General features: G+C 39.8%; 1 protein-coding gene across 8 annotated transcripts in view; it reads left to right on the forward strand.

The window, feature by feature from the left end:
- The first annotated feature begins 3,789 nt into the window (after nucleotides 1–3,789).
- Nucleotides 3,790–15,374, forward strand: part of ADAM23 (ADAM metallopeptidase domain 23) — a 66,004-nt gene continuing 54,419 nt past the window's right edge. For all 8 annotated transcript variants that reach the window (XM_038142255.1, XM_038142258.1, XM_038142257.1 and 5 more), the window contains exons 1-3: nucleotides 3,790–4,216; nucleotides 5,279–5,505; nucleotides 14,463–14,539. In XM_038142255.1, the coding sequence (XP_037998183.1) occupies nucleotides 4,063–4,216; nucleotides 5,279–5,505; nucleotides 14,463–14,539 (458 nt within the window). In that variant the 5' untranslated portion in view covers nucleotides 3,790–4,062. The remainder of the gene's footprint in view (nucleotides 4,217–5,278; nucleotides 5,506–14,462; nucleotides 14,540–15,374) is intronic.

The following is a 15,374-nucleotide window of genomic DNA, read 5'->3' on the forward strand; positions in this document are numbered from 1 at the left end:
CATACTTACACTGCATATGATACAAAGTATGGAAATACGGGTGGCATGAAGTTTCAGTACAGCTTTGTCTTCACTGTTAACCCCCTGTTGAGAAATAGGGAATGGCTACCACCCTCTTTTGCATGCAGATTACAGGTTGTGTGCATTACTTACGTGCCAGCTAATGAGGTTCTATTGTTCGAAGTCCCCCGTGTAATTACTACTTTTTAGACTTGCAGCATGCTTGGTACCCTCCTAGAGCTGTTAGATTTCTTCTGTTATTTACAGCATTGGCTGGGCTATTTGCTATTGCAATAAAAAGGAAATTTCTCCTTACAGGGGTCGGTCATTTTGTCCTTTTGTCCTGTGTGTACAGCACAGAGCACAGCAGGACCCTAGCTGAGCCTGCTAGTGTGGCAGTAATGTGAGTAAATCAGAATCAGACCTGACTACTGCTCTTCTCTGGGGACAGAGTTCAGCAATATCTGCTTCTGCTGTGCTGTTTGTGCCGCCTGCACTCCATGGCATTTATTCCTTTCATTGGCCAGGGTCAGTGTGGAGCTGCCCAGCTGGAATCCGCTGTCATTGCTGAAGTGACAGACTATGCTAGTGCTTTACTCCTCTCTAATGATCATCACTGTTGTAAATTTGATATGTTCTTATGGCATCCTTGCAAAGACTTTTTGATAAATCAGTCACTCATGTTTTCATCTCCTGAATTTGTCTCCTTCATATTCCTTCTGCAGCAGAAATATACCTCTTTCTGTTAAAATGAAAACCAGTTTTTCTCTGTGGGGAATATCCAGGAATATCCCACTTTCTTATTTGTTACAGGACTTGTTACATGGATTCTCAAAATAAATATTAGATAAAAAACTACTGTTGAAATCTAGAAATTATCTTCATTTTCTAGTAAGTCACTGTCTTATTGTGCTCACTCAGGCAGATCAGTATTATTTATGCTTTGTAAGGAACAAGTACTTTAAACCCATATTTTACATAGAGATTTTCCCAGGACAAGTGATATGGTGGCTTTTTTCAGGTGACACCAGAAAAGGCATTTGATTGTGTTGGAAGTTTGTTATTTTTATGGCTGGGTTATCAGAGTCTGGACCAACATCTTCCACCTGAGTATCAATATGAACAGCCAAGATTATAATCGGCAGCTTTTTATTTGAAGCCTTTTTTATTTGTACCGTGACACTATGAAATTTCATCATGTGTGCTCACTGCCTCCCACCCTGAAAAAGGAGGAAGGAATTGGAAAGCTCTGGGCAATCATGTGAAGTTATGATGTAAAGTCTATTTAAAACCCTGATGGAAAGTATGTGTATACCTTGCATGGTGCACATTTGCTCCCCAGCCAGTCTTGAAGCTCCAGCTGTCAGCTGTTTCCTGTGTGCTTCTGACTTAGATGTTTCAATTTCTTTCACTGGATACAGATGCTACAATAATCCATGCTTCTGGTATTTTGTTTTCAGACATCTGCAGTGCAATATATCTGGGATTATTTTATAGCGTCTTCCAAAGTTGAAAGCAATTAAAAAAAAAAACCCAACACACAAAAAGCAGCTGTCATTCGTAGTAGGACACTTCATCTTGAGCTGATTATGCTCTGTGGACTGCATATGACCATCTGAAGGTTTCTAGCAGGTTTATGAGGCACAGCCTGGATATCCATCAGGGCTTTGGAGAGTAAGCATGCATGCTTTAGATGGTTCTTCAGGTGATTATTTTTGCTGGAGGCTTGTACATGAGTTAAAAGAACTTCAGAAAATCTTTGCCCTAGACCACCTTTGTACAAAAAGGAAATAATTTTCTACCCTCAAACTCTGGCCAGCAAATTCAGGACCTAATAGTTTCAGAGAACAGATGTTTCCAGTGTTCATTGTTGCTAGACTTGTTTCTTGTGTGTGGTGAAAGTTTCTAAAGTTATTTTTAATTGCATGGTCATTCTACTCTTTATCTCTTTGCTAGTAAAATATTTTTTTAAAATTGTATTTATTTTAGATTTGAATGCCCTGACATAACTGATCCTTTGTTCTGTTTATATGTTTATGGGGAGAAACATGAGCTGATGTTGTTTGAAATATTCTAGTGATATCTAATGAGGAGGAACAGCTGGGCTGGGTGGGCTGCATGGAAAATGCCAGGAAATGTGAGATTTAAGGAAGACCATTTTATGTAGAAAATGCGTATAGCTTTCTCATTAGACCTAGACAACAGTGAAATCCTAAGGCACATTTTATATTTTTTTTTATCCCTGGCAATACCATGGATCTGTCTTTTCAAAGTATTTGTCTGGTGCTACACACCTAGATTTTGAGTTTCCACAAGCAGCATCTATATAACTAGCATGAGAATTCAGATTTAATTGTTTAAAAAACTAATATCACTACTGTTATAAAGTAGTTTGCATGGTAATGATCTGTAAATTATCTTTCTAAATTAACAATGATAATGAAGTCAGGCTGGAATGTAGAGAAAATTATGTGAAACAGAACACTACCTATCTTTCTGGAAATCCATGTAGTATGCAGACTCAGCTTAGAAGCACAAACTGACAAATAAAAAGCTATATCCAGACCAAAAAAACCCCCCAAAAAACCCCACATCTTTATTTCCTTAGCAGCAAGACTTGCAGCACAATAAAGTGTATCTGTTCTTGGGTATTAGAAGTCTGCTGGGCAAAATGTTTGCTAAGAAATCCATATATAAACTTGTCTCTGAACTCAGGTTTACTGACTCCTGAAAAACAGCAGATTCATCTTCTCATATCTCTTTGAAGTTATTTTTATCTTTGCAACTATTCTTCATGTTGGTGGTTCACCCCAGGCATGCTGGACTGGAACTATGAGAGATACTATTCACTGCACAGAAATGCACCAGTCCTTGTGTTTGCCAGGCTGCTGCTGAACGCAGCACCGCAGCGTGGATTTACACCAGGCCAGAATCTCACCATGCACCTCCCGGCAGTCCTCCTCTTGGTTTTTTGTACGCATATCCATTTTCTTTTTAATAACTGTCACACCTTTTTTTGGTAGCATTTGGTTCTCCCCTCCACCCCCTTTCATTGCAGGGGTTAGTTAGCTGCAGTCAGTAAGGATGAGCGGGGCTCAGAGGGGGGCTGCACGAACAGAGCTGTTAGCCGGAGGCGTTGGGAGGGAGGAGAGGGGGGAGCCTGAAGCTCCGCACCACACTTGGAGCAGGGGCTACTGATGCATCCCTCTGCAGCAGCTGGGGACTGCCTGCTCTGAAACGCCTCACCGTGCCGAGCTGCCCGGGGCGCCAAGAGCGGCCTGGCCCCGCTCTCAGGAGAGCAAGCTGCCCCTGCTGCCGGGCAGCGCCTCCGGAGACTCCTCCGAACTTTGCTCAGGGCTGATCAATATCACTCTGCGTGAAAGTTGTTTAAAACAGTTCCTAAACCCAGGTGTTTGCAGCTGTGCCCACGGCAGGGGCGAGGTCTGTGCGCTACGCCTCGGGCGGTCGCGCACCCGCTCCCAGCTGCCGCTTCAGCCCGTTCGGCCGCGCCCCGCCACGCCGCGGGACCCGGCCCGGAGCAGCTCTGCGCGCAGCCGGCGGCGGTCATCCCGCCGGCAGGCAGCACCTCACTGTCGGCTGCACGGCGGGCGGCGGCTCCCGAGCCAGGCGGGGCGCGGGGGCGCCGGGGGAGCCGCGTCCCGCCGGAGCCCGCGGGCAGCACATCGGACAGCGGCCGCCGCCCCGCCGGCCCGGCCCGCCCCGAGCGCGCGTGCGCGAGGCCGCGCGGGCGGGGGCGGGCGCGGGAGGTGCGCGCGCGCGCCGCCACCCGCCCGCGCTGGCGTTGAGGTGTCGAGGCGGTGCCGGTGTGTCCCTCACGGCGGCGGCAGGAGCCGCACGGGCGGTGCCGCTACGGGGACCCGCCCGCCCCCGCGCTGAGGTGCCGCTGTGTCGCTCGCGGCGGCGGCGGCGGCGGCAGGAGCCGCACGGGCGGTGCCGCTGCGGGGACCCGCCCGCGCCGCTCCGCCCGCGCCCCCCGGGCGCAGCCCGCCGGCCGTGAGGGCTGTGCCGCGCTGCCCCCCCCGCCCCGGGGCGCTATGAGCCATGAAGCCGCCCGGCAACAACTCCCTGCGGCGGCCTGGCTGCGGCGGCCGCGGCCGCCCCGCGCTCCTGCCGCTCCTCGGCCGCCTCGTCTCGCTGCTCCTGCTCCTCCATGGCTCCTCTGTGCCCCGGGCCCGCGCGGCTGCAGCGGCCGCCGGTGGGTATGGCGGGGGTGCGGGTGCCTGAGGTGTTTGCGGCCCCTTGGTCCCCGTGCCTCGCAATAAACCCCGGCAACATCCATTTCCCTTCAACCATTCCTTCCTCCCTTCCCGCTCCCAGCTTTGTGTACGTGTGTGTGTCGGCGTGTGTAGACCCGGGGCTCAGTTAAGATTTCGTTGGCTTGCTTGCTCTCACAAAGAGAGGTACGTGCGGGGCCGGTGCTGCAGTGTGTTGGGTAGGGATGCTGTGCGTTGAAAGACGCCCCTGAGGGATGCGACATAAAAAGCTCCGGTGGGCTTTGGATGTGTCACGGTGCATGTGGACGGCGATCCGCTAATTTGTCTGCTTGGGGTCGGATTTTCGTGCGTGCTTTGGTGTTTTATTTGCTCTTGGTTGCATGTAGGTGACATGTGGAATGCTCTGAATGCAGTCTGTCTGTGCATCATGTTATTATTGTTGGTACATCGCCGTTACCTTGTAATATTGTTATGTTGTTACATCGCCTTGATTGACTGTCTTGAAATTTTAATGAAGAAAGATACAGGATTTCTTTTCAAAAGCTGCTACTGCAGAAAAGGGCTCTTGTCAAAGTTAAAAGAAGTAGAAATCAATTCCCTTTACATAATAGGAAGTTTAGCATTCAGTGCACATGGACTCTGAATTCAGTGTATGTTAGCAACACTGGGAGTATTCTTAGCTTTTTGTAGATTTTCTTTTTTTGTGAAATATTTTAACTATGCAAGAGGAGGTAGGGGGTAACTGCATATCCATTAAGTTGAGGGATTTTTCCTCCTGAAGGTTGAGAGGTGTTAAAATATTTATAATCTATGACTGCATATGAAGATATAGATTAATGCAATTAAATAAATAAATAATTTTATTTCTGAAACTATTTTATGAGTGAAAAATGAATCAAATGTAGCTCAGTGAGTAAGCTATCTTTTTCTTTGCTTGAGTGATTAGTAGAATGTTAGAAAACTGCAAGCAAATATGTAGCTTTTTCATGGAAATAAACACATTCTGCCATGGAATTTATGGCTGGCATATCTTTCTTCCCCAGGCCTGCACTGGAATGAAACAGCAAGTGGTATAGAGGAAGTACTGGCAGATGAAGAGAGTACATTTCAACAGAGTAACAGCAGTAACAGTAAAAATAACAGCTACAGCAATGCAATCCAGAAAGAAATCACACTGCCTTCAAGACTTATCTATTACATCAACAGAGACTCTGAGACCCCTTACCATATCCTGGATACCAGGGCAAGGCACCAGCAGAAACATGACAAGGTAGGGTGAAAAGAGGCTCACCTGCAGAATTTTCAAAACAGTGATATGTGATGTGAAACTGTGTTTGTTTTAATCTGTAGATATTCAAGACTTAATGGTGGTCCCTACCACATTTTTTAGGAATTAAGGGAGTACATGTAATTAAAGAAGAATGTAATTTCCCTTGTGTTAACCTAAAGATAATTATTTTGCATTTCAGAATGGTTCAGAAACTGAACTGTAGATAAAATAAATGAGGATTGGGTGAAGCTGACTTGACTAGTACGCATAGATTCTGGTGTCTTCACTTTTGGTACACGAGCATCAACAAAATGTTTCTTCCAAAATAGCTCTAGACTGCAGAAGTACCTGCATAGGGAGCTTCTTTGGAATCCTAAACTTGCAGCATGAGTTACTTAGCTTTGATTGTGCCGTGCACTACCTAATAAAGGCAGCATTCATTTCCTGCCACTGCATGGCCAGTGAAGACCACTGTAAATGTTACCATTTTTTCTCAAACAGTACCTGTGTTCTTCATTTTTAGTGGCAAGATCTAATATTACAATTTGTATGGATGCAGCTGGTAAGTTGTTCGGGGTTTTTTTTTTCCCCTGAAATTATATGGAATTGAAGAAACTTTGGTTTTGGGAATAACTTTGTAAGGAAATAAACCTGTCTAAACTATATCACTTGGTACCCTTTAAATTAATTTCCTCCTATTTTTATAAATCTTTATTTAAAAAATTAATTTCTTCCTACAAGGTAAAAGGCAAAGTGGAGGTAAAGATGGTTTGAATATAAAGAGGTAGGGAAGAGACAACAATGCAAGTCAGTGTGTATGATATTACTGAAGGACTTCGCTATAATGGAGTTCCTGCCTATTGAATAGCATTTCTCTTGAAATTTTAGATAGTGAATTTAATACATGTGATATGTCCTTATGTTGATATTGATTATGTGCCATTTCAGAGGTGGAATTAATAAGAAGGCACTGATTAATCTTTGAAAAAAAAAAAAAGGTTGAGGTACCTGTATAATTTTTATGTTTTAATAGGAAGAAAGGTTGCTTCCTAGCTTATTGAACATGGATACTGGTGTGTGCCTTTGGATGCATCTCAATACATGAATATGTTATGGTTGGCACAGAAAAGCTTTTTGTTGGAAACTAGAGCTACTAAAGAGAACACTACGTTCAGAACTAATACTCTTTCAAGTGACTCCACTCTTTTAAATACAGTTAAAATGCTAAGGTCTTGCTGTTCCCCTCTTGGGAAGAAGGAGATGTAAATGTGCTTGCACACTTGCTTTTTTGCTTTTGGGAATAATGCTTCCTCCATGTTGCTGTATGTTGGTTTTTTTTAAATCCACTGGGGACAATGTCCACCAATCTCTACGCTTACCCAGCACTGCCCATGAGAACGTTGCTGTTCCTTCCTACGCCCTGCCTTGTACCTACGTGTTGGAGCAAAGCTCTGCAGAAATCAGTGCTGACAGAATTGGTATTGATTTCCTTGGGCACGCTTGCTGCTGACTGTTGTGTAAAGTGGATCTTCTTTCCACTCACTGTGTCCCTTTTAAGCACAGGGAATGCTAATGCTGCAGTTTTTCCCACAGGTTTCCTTAGTCTTGGGCCTTCATGGAGAGTGACATTACCTGGACTTCATTCTTCTGGCATGAAATTTGGATTGTTTTATATTTATTGTTTATATTTAATTGAAGGAAAGAGTTGATTATGCTCATTGTCTGGATGGATTTCTGTACGTCTTGCTTCTGGTCATTGTACCTGACACCTTCATCCCCAACTTGCATCTTGTGCATTTCCTTGCATGAAATAATTCTTTGCCCTTTCATCTACTTTACAACAGCTAAAATATTTGTTATTATATTATTTTCTTCTGTTTAAGATTTGCTATAATCTTCTCTGTAGAGCAATAATTGGGGCAGGGGGAAGTCTGGAAGGTGTAAAAGGAAAACAACCGAAACAACAACCCATGAACAAAACAGTGCAATTGATTGTGAAAGGTGCCCAGGGGTTGGTTTTGACTTAGGGTGAGGATTCTTTTCAATACTGGCTTTTATCCTTCCCAAAATTAATAGAAATGCTATATGGTAATAAGTCCTACTTGTGAGATTTTGATGTCTCTTACATTGGTAAAAAAGAGAAGTAGCCAAAATATAGTTAGGTAAAGAAAGACATCTGTATTTAGGATTTTTTTAAATAATGTGAAAAAAGTTAAGATAGCCTTATATATGTATAGAGTGGAAAATGTTGAGGAAAAATGCTTTTGTTTTTCTTTTACTGTTCTTGGGACTATACATTTTAACCTGTATTTTCTTGTCAACCTTAATATGCCATTTATAGGCATATGATGTGGAAAGAGTCCCTGACTATTGATAATATTCAGTAGACTCATTTCTGTGGAACTTCTGTACAGTGGTCAGAGTAATGTAATATGGCCAGTTTGTGGGATTAGGCCTGAATGCCTCAGAAATGCTGAGTCACTATAAGGAGAGGGTGAGACTAGAAGAAATGCTGTGCATGTGGGAAGAAAGGGGTTGGAGAAATATAATTATGTAAAATTATTTAAAATATTAAAAAAAAAATCACGTCCCAAAAGTAAGGATCTGCAATGTTCTTCATGAAATGTTGGTAGAAATTAAACACTGAAGAGAAAACAGTGTAGCAGAGAATAAAGAAACCATAAATAATAAGTTACTTTTTTAGCACTGATTTTCTCTATCCCCTTTTGGTGAAATGTCATCATATTGAGAAGGTGTTTGTGATCAAGACCCTCTCGCGTTCCTTCTTCTTGGAAAAAGCTTTTTATAACTACTAAAATAAAGAAATGTTCACCGTAGTTTTGACAAATTGATCTAAGGGGGCAGAGTTGTAGTATATACTTTACTTTAGCTTCGTGCTCTTAAAAAAGCAGATTTTAAATACTTGATGCTTGAAAACTCTTAATTCTGTGTACCTGTTTCCTCATAGTCAAATTAAGGCTAGCTGGTTTTGAGTTCTTCTGAAGTTATTTTTAGTGCAAAATGCTTAAAAACGTGCATCTATTTATAAAAACACACTGAAGAAGCTCACAGGAATCCATAAAATTGATGAAGAGGTCTGAGTCACCTGTGTTCTGTCTTCTTAAGCTTCTGCAGGTGGAGGTAGTATTTTAAAGGAACTGCTAATCTCTTTATTGAGCTGGATGACTGCTTTGGTACATTTTCATAGGCTACATACACAAGATTTTTAGGAGCTAGCAGGAAGACTGCATGGGGCACAACTTGTCACAACAGGCTAGGAGCAAGTCCTTACAGTGGCCAGCAGAAGGAAAAATCCTGCAATGCAAGGTGTTTCAACATAATAGGATTGCTGGAGAACCACAGACTAGGGCGACCTTAGCAAACTTTGAGTGGAAAATAACTCAAACTGGATTCATATAGAGGCTGACTATCTGCTGGAGAGTTTCTGAATCAGAAGTTTTCAGGAGCTGTAAAGAAGCCATCTCTTCATGCATAATTTTAAGCTGTTAATGTGATTTTGGGAAGGAGAGAGGTGTTAGAAAAACTGTTTTGCAGATCCTAAAGAGGAAAAAATAAGCAAGAGTACTTTTGACTATGAAGATGTTCCCCTTTCCCCAGAAAAGTTTGATTTGTTTTGAGCTATTTTTCATGGGGTGGAACTCCAGGTGTTTCTGATCAGGTCAGCTGTTTGTCATTTACATAAAGAAAATACTCCTGCCAGATGGATGCTATCTATAATTTTTGCTGTGTTGCCTTGCTTTAAAGGTTGAGCTACAATGCTGTCTTAATCCTCTATGTAATTTTAGTATGCAGCATGTGAAAGTTGAGAATGAAAGCATCCTTAGGATGAAGGAAAACAATTCTTTTCCATTTAAAAGGAAGCAGTATTGAAAAAAAAAGCAGGTATTTTTTTTTTCCTTGAAGAATATTTGTGGTATTTCAGCTGGCTTTGTCTTTTCTTTCTTTTCCCCCATCTTTCTGTGGTGCAGCTTCAGTTTGCGCTACTTGTAAATGTAGAAGTGTAGAAATGTAGAAGATTGTGTGTACTTTTTTTTTTTTCTATTCTATACCGTATTTTTATTAATGCAAAAGGCTTATCTTGACTCTGTGTCTTCAGTAGTAAATAACAGGAGGATTGAAATTGGTGTTCCTGTCTTTGGTTTCTCAGAGTAGGAGATTTTCCTTATGCCGACTTCAACTAGATCTAGATCTTTGTGTCTTAACTGAAATGCTGGTCATGTTATTTCTACAACTTCTTAAATACTTTTTTTTTTAATGTTATTTCTGGGTTCCCTCATGAGCTTCACACAATAACCTATAAAAGGTTTCATTTCTTAAGTGTTAGGTAGCACAACGGTTGTACTTGTTATACCTTGTTCCAAAATAGAAATAAATGAAGTTTCTGGATTTTCTAGCATTTGTGGGAAGCTGGATACTGCAGGAAAGTGGCCCAAGATAGGGATGCACTACTTTGTAGAGTCTTACAAAAAAATCCTTCGAGGGGGATATGGCTTTGGAGGCCAGTGTTACTACAGAAGGGTGAGTTCTGGCCCTGGGGTTTAGATGCACAACAGTAGGATTGCTTCCAGAAGCAGACCTGGGTCTTTTCTCACATGCCCATAACCTTTCTTTCAAAGACCAGTCTTCAAGGCTTGGGGTTCAAGTGCATCAAAGTAATGCCTCTATTGTTAAAGTCCAGAGACAAATTATCAACAGGATTCTGAAATGCTATATGTTTTAGACATCAGTTTTCATGTGCTGCTGGGACATTTATGTGATCTGTTTCAATATGAAATGCTTTATTTCCGGGGAGTAGTGGAAGGTTGCTTTGGTGGATGTGCCACACAGTGGAATGTAACCAAATGCTAGAAGAAGGAATGGTTTCTGTACGGGGTCTGAGGATAGACCAACAAGCTGAGAGCAGGATTATGAGCTAATATGTAGTAAGTCACACTGACTTGTGACAAAACTAAGGCTATTATTAGAATGGAGGTCTAGAGCAAAAAACTGTTTTGATGGTGTAAAATCCATCTAAATCTGACTTACATTTCTATTTCCATAATGTGAGTAATGAAAACCCTTGCTCAGCTTTTAAATTCAGAGGTAGCTTTTGGCCATTATTTTAGTCAGCAGAATTGTATGAAAAAATAGATTTCTAAAAGCAATGAGCTTGTCCTTTGGAGGTTGTATCTGCATGAGTATAGCAAAAGACTCATAGCTACCATTTAGTCAGTTAAATAAGGATGTTACTTCTGTTTAAAGACTTGTGATAGAACTTAGTATTTTTGAAGGGATAACACATTATTGCATTGGACATAGTTTTACTGTGAAGAAAGTAAAACTAATGTAGTAGTTTATTTTTGATGATAATTGTAAATTTCCTGAAAGTCTGAAAAAAAGTGAATTATCGACAAATGATCCCCAAACGTGATAATGAAAACAATGAAAGGATTCAAGTTGTGACATAGATCAGTAGAACTGAGATTCCTGTTACAGCCATTTTTATATTGAAACATACTGTAACCTAATGACTGATTTGAAAGAAACTGGAATTATTTACACATATGGATTTTTAGCTTGGAAAAAGCCCTGAGAACTACTACTATGCATAAGCAGCTATAGCACTCTTAGAATGTCCCTAGTATGGAGAATCTCTTATTACAATGACTGTACTAGTAATTTGAGCTCCCAGAACGGGGAAAAAAAAGACTTTTTTTTCCCCTAAAATTATGGTATGAGGACAGGAAGAATTTGAGAGACTCAGACCTTTCTTCAACCCACATTGCTATACATCATCAGTAAGTCTTTGCTGAAGAAAAACTTTATATAATTTTGGAGCTTTGCCATTGGACTAGGCTATAGCTGTCAAAGCAGGAACCTCTGCAGAGGTTTTTAGATGATAAGCAAACACAGACAAAGGAACTTGGTCTTCTCTTTGTGTAAATAAAGAATACTTTTGCAGGTGTGAGCATTTGCATGTGCACAAGCTGTAGAAGAGGATGATGTTTAATATTTTTCCTGCAAAAATATTCTTCAAAACATGTGCTGATCAACATTATATTCTTGTTTGAATTTATATTTCTATGCCAGTGAGAAGAACACTGTATTTCAGATTATTCTTCAGGTATTTGTATTACACAGTGGCTGATGAGAGAACACAGTGAAATTATAAGGTGGATAACAGAATTGCAGATACTTTTCTGAAATACTTCCTGCTATCATTGTGGTACATGATGGTTGTAATGCTTCAAACTCCTGGTGATAATTCACTGGTAGCTTCCTGTGCTAACTTATTGCAGGAAAATAATGTTTTAGGATTGGATATTGAGTCTTGTTACCTTCAGCTGGTTTATGGCTTTTGGGAGTGGTTTTCTATTGTTAAACTGGCTTAAGAGAATCTGTATTTGCTGTAGCAGCATTGTATTGCATTCACCTGAATTCAAAACAGTGCTCTTGCTAAACTGCAGGGTTTTCAAATCTCTTTGTAATCCATGGTTTCAGCTGAGTTTGGTGGAGAACATGCCCTGCTGCAGGTCATCAAATTAGTGTCAGCTGCTTTGCAGCAATTGCTTTTGTGTGAAGGCTGCATCTGCTAATGAGTCACACTAATAGATAGCGAGTAGTGTTTTTATACACAGAAGTAGTTGTTTACAGAAATAGCAATGTTGCTATATGTAATTCTGCAAGAGGAAGGAGTTTTATGATATTGCAGACCAAGAGTAAAAATTACTTTTAATAATTTGAAATTGCAGAAAGGTAAAGAATACATGGCTTAGAAACTTGAAGGGTGATACACAGATATCATTGAACAGTCTTGGTTGGACAATAGGAGAGCTATAGCAGATCAGACTAGTCATCCATCTAGCTGTCACTGAAATCAGTAGCTGATGCCTGGGGAGAGATTTCTCATGTTTCAGAATGGTCTTAATGGAATAGTTCATGCTTTTGTAAATTTTGCAGATATATGACATTGAAATCTTGTTTGTGGCATATATATGAAGACACATCTTTTTAGGTAAATGTTGCATGTGGAGGAGATTCAAAGCAGTAGCTTGTCTAACTCTTAAGTGGAATCTTTATGGCATAAAACTAATTGCAGTCCTTTTCCTGTAACAAGTTTTCATGCTTTTGAAAAAGAATTAATTAATACATGTGTGTTTTTAAAACATAAGGTTTTTGTCATGAACAGGTTCTTGGAAAGCTCTTTGTGATACTTGTTCCTTTATTTCGTTTGTAAAAAAAAAAAAAGTGGATTTGGGGTTGAAAAGCCTCTCCTACTAGGCATGTATTTAACCTGACATTCCCTTTTCTTAAAATGTATATGCCAGCAGAGTCTTTCTGATCACGCCACCTGTTTGTGTTTATAGTTAAACTGTTTTGCTCTGCTGATTCAGAGCAGCTTTAACTCCCATCTGCCAGGCCAGCGTTAGCAAATTGGTGAACTGGTGAGAGGACAATACACATTTACCAAAAAAACAGAACAGAGAGGAAGTACTGGTTTGCTTCTATATGATTTTAGATATCAGCTAGGAATATTATTTTTTTACTTCTCATTTAGAGTAATTGTATTTTTAATGAACAAAAACAGGCTTTAGCTAAGATTGTTTAATGGCATTAAAACGTATTTAAAATATTTGTACATGACTTTTATTTTTAAAAAAAGAAGCTCGACAACAAAGCTCTGTGACCCTTTTGAAAGGGAAATGATAATTCTGGCAGCAAAGAATGATAAAGTAATGCAGGAAATGTCACAGCTGATTTTAGTTACAATAGCACTTAAAAATTAAATTGAAGAATTTTCTGAAAGATGATTAATAACTTTGCTGAGAAGGAAGATTAAAATCAATGCTGCTTTGTGTAGTGCAAGAATGGAAAAGAAACATAAAGAACTTATCCTTTGTGAAGAAATTTCCAAAAGAGAACAGAACTGTGGGCCATAAAAGCTAACCTTCATACGATTTAGGTTATGCTGTAAACTAGCTGGAACTTGATATATTTTCTGTGACATACCTGAGGGTTAATTGTGGTGTTCAATAAAAAATGGGGGGTTTTAGTGTCTTTTGACTAATGGGCTTAGTCATAATATTCCAGCTTTGTGTAATTATTAATACTGTATCAAATTAGTGTATAAATAAGCATGATTTTTTTAGGACATTATCGGGAAAGATCCTGTGAAATTCAGATCTAATCTCTTCAACCCTACTGCAACAGCTCTTCACAAAAAGAAATTCTTGGATCATCTCTTATCATTTCCCTATTTTTCTAGAAAACAGATAAGCATGTTTAAATGTCTTTGGCTACAGTTATTACAGTATAGAGAAAAATAAAGAATACAATTTATCTGACAAGAACTGAATATCCTGAAGTTAAACTTAACTCCCTATGCAAGACAAGCTAATGATTTGTTGATTTGTTGTATGACCAGCATCAGTATTCTTTATACTAGTTCAGCTACAGTGCCAAGTACAGAGCCATTAATTGTGAAAGCATTTCTTTGAAGGAGTTTTTCATAATGTGTAATATGAGCCTTGCTATGATTTTCATATTTGAAAGTGTGTATTACAAATGCTTTAATTATTTCAGCCTTTTAAAGGGAATGATTGCAATAGCTAAATTAAAAGAACAGTATACTACATTACTTATGCTTATGCGACATAGCCATCTGGTTATGGCAAAATACAGACATTTGTGTGAAACTTTTTTCTCTTTTTTTTTTTTTTCTTTTCTGTTTGTGAGGGATGAGTGTGTATTTGAAAGTATGCTTTCTAGGTACCATTTGCTTTCCTCTAAAAAGGAAAATCCTTTTGAATTGGAATTTGGTACAAGGGCAAAAGTTTTCATATGCACATGAGATTCATGAAAATAAGAATGTTTTCCATAACTTTGTTTTTCACAGTCATATTTGTTGTATATAAGAACCAGTGAATATTTTGACAACTGTGTGTTTCTGTTTGCAGGCTGTACATCTGGCCCAGGCAAGTTTCCAGATTGAGGCCTTTGGCTCTAAATTCATCCTTGACCTCACATTGAATAAGTAAGTGCATGATTTGAAGTTTTTTTCACTCCTGCTCTTATAATCTTATGGTTTAAGGTCAGAGCATGTAATATTCCAAGATCTGTTGAAAAAAAAATGCTGTTATCCAAGTTTATTGATGCAAAACAACATTTAACATTATTATGTAAGATACCAGTAATGCTTGCTGACACCCATAAGGTAGATACCCTGAAAATTTTATTGTTCATGGTAAAATAAATTGTGATAGATGGAGAAATTCTGGTAGTGGTAGTGTTTGCAAAGCGTGGATTTTCTTGTGCTTTTTTTTTAAACTAATTGATGAATTATCATGAGATGTTCTAGTTGCTCAAGTCAGTGTGTAGAAATACTGTAAATAGTTGAATGAATAGCTCATCTTTAGTGATCTGGAAATCATGCTATTGTCACTACAGTCATGAAGTTCCTAATGAGATGGGACTCTTAATGGTGTGCCTGTGCTGAAAGGTGCAATTTACTTAATTTACTTAAATTTACTTAATTCTTTGGTCTAGAAAAACTGACTTGTAATACAGGGCAGCGATGGTTTAGTTGTGTATATCCCACATACTTTTATGTCACTGCTGAATGTGTGGAACTATGATCTTCTAAAAATTGTAATGACCTTTTTTTGGCCGCTGAAATTTTAAGAATAAGGTAGAAGTGTAAAATTCATACTAAATACTGGACAGGTAACATGTAATGCTCTAAAGTGCATTTGCCCCTTCTATGTCTCTTGAGACTGAGCATGCTTAAAAAAGGAGAAAAAAAATTACAGGAACCATTGCAAACTGGTTTTTTAAAGTACTCCTCCGGTCTTGAGGTTCATATGAGGTCT

The sequence above is a fragment of the Motacilla alba genome, chromosome 7, assembly GCF_015832195.1.
Source record: "Motacilla alba alba isolate MOTALB_02 chromosome 7, Motacilla_alba_V1.0_pri, whole genome shotgun sequence".
In the NCBI taxonomy this organism is placed as follows: domain Eukaryota; kingdom Metazoa; phylum Chordata; class Aves; order Passeriformes; family Motacillidae; genus Motacilla; species Motacilla alba.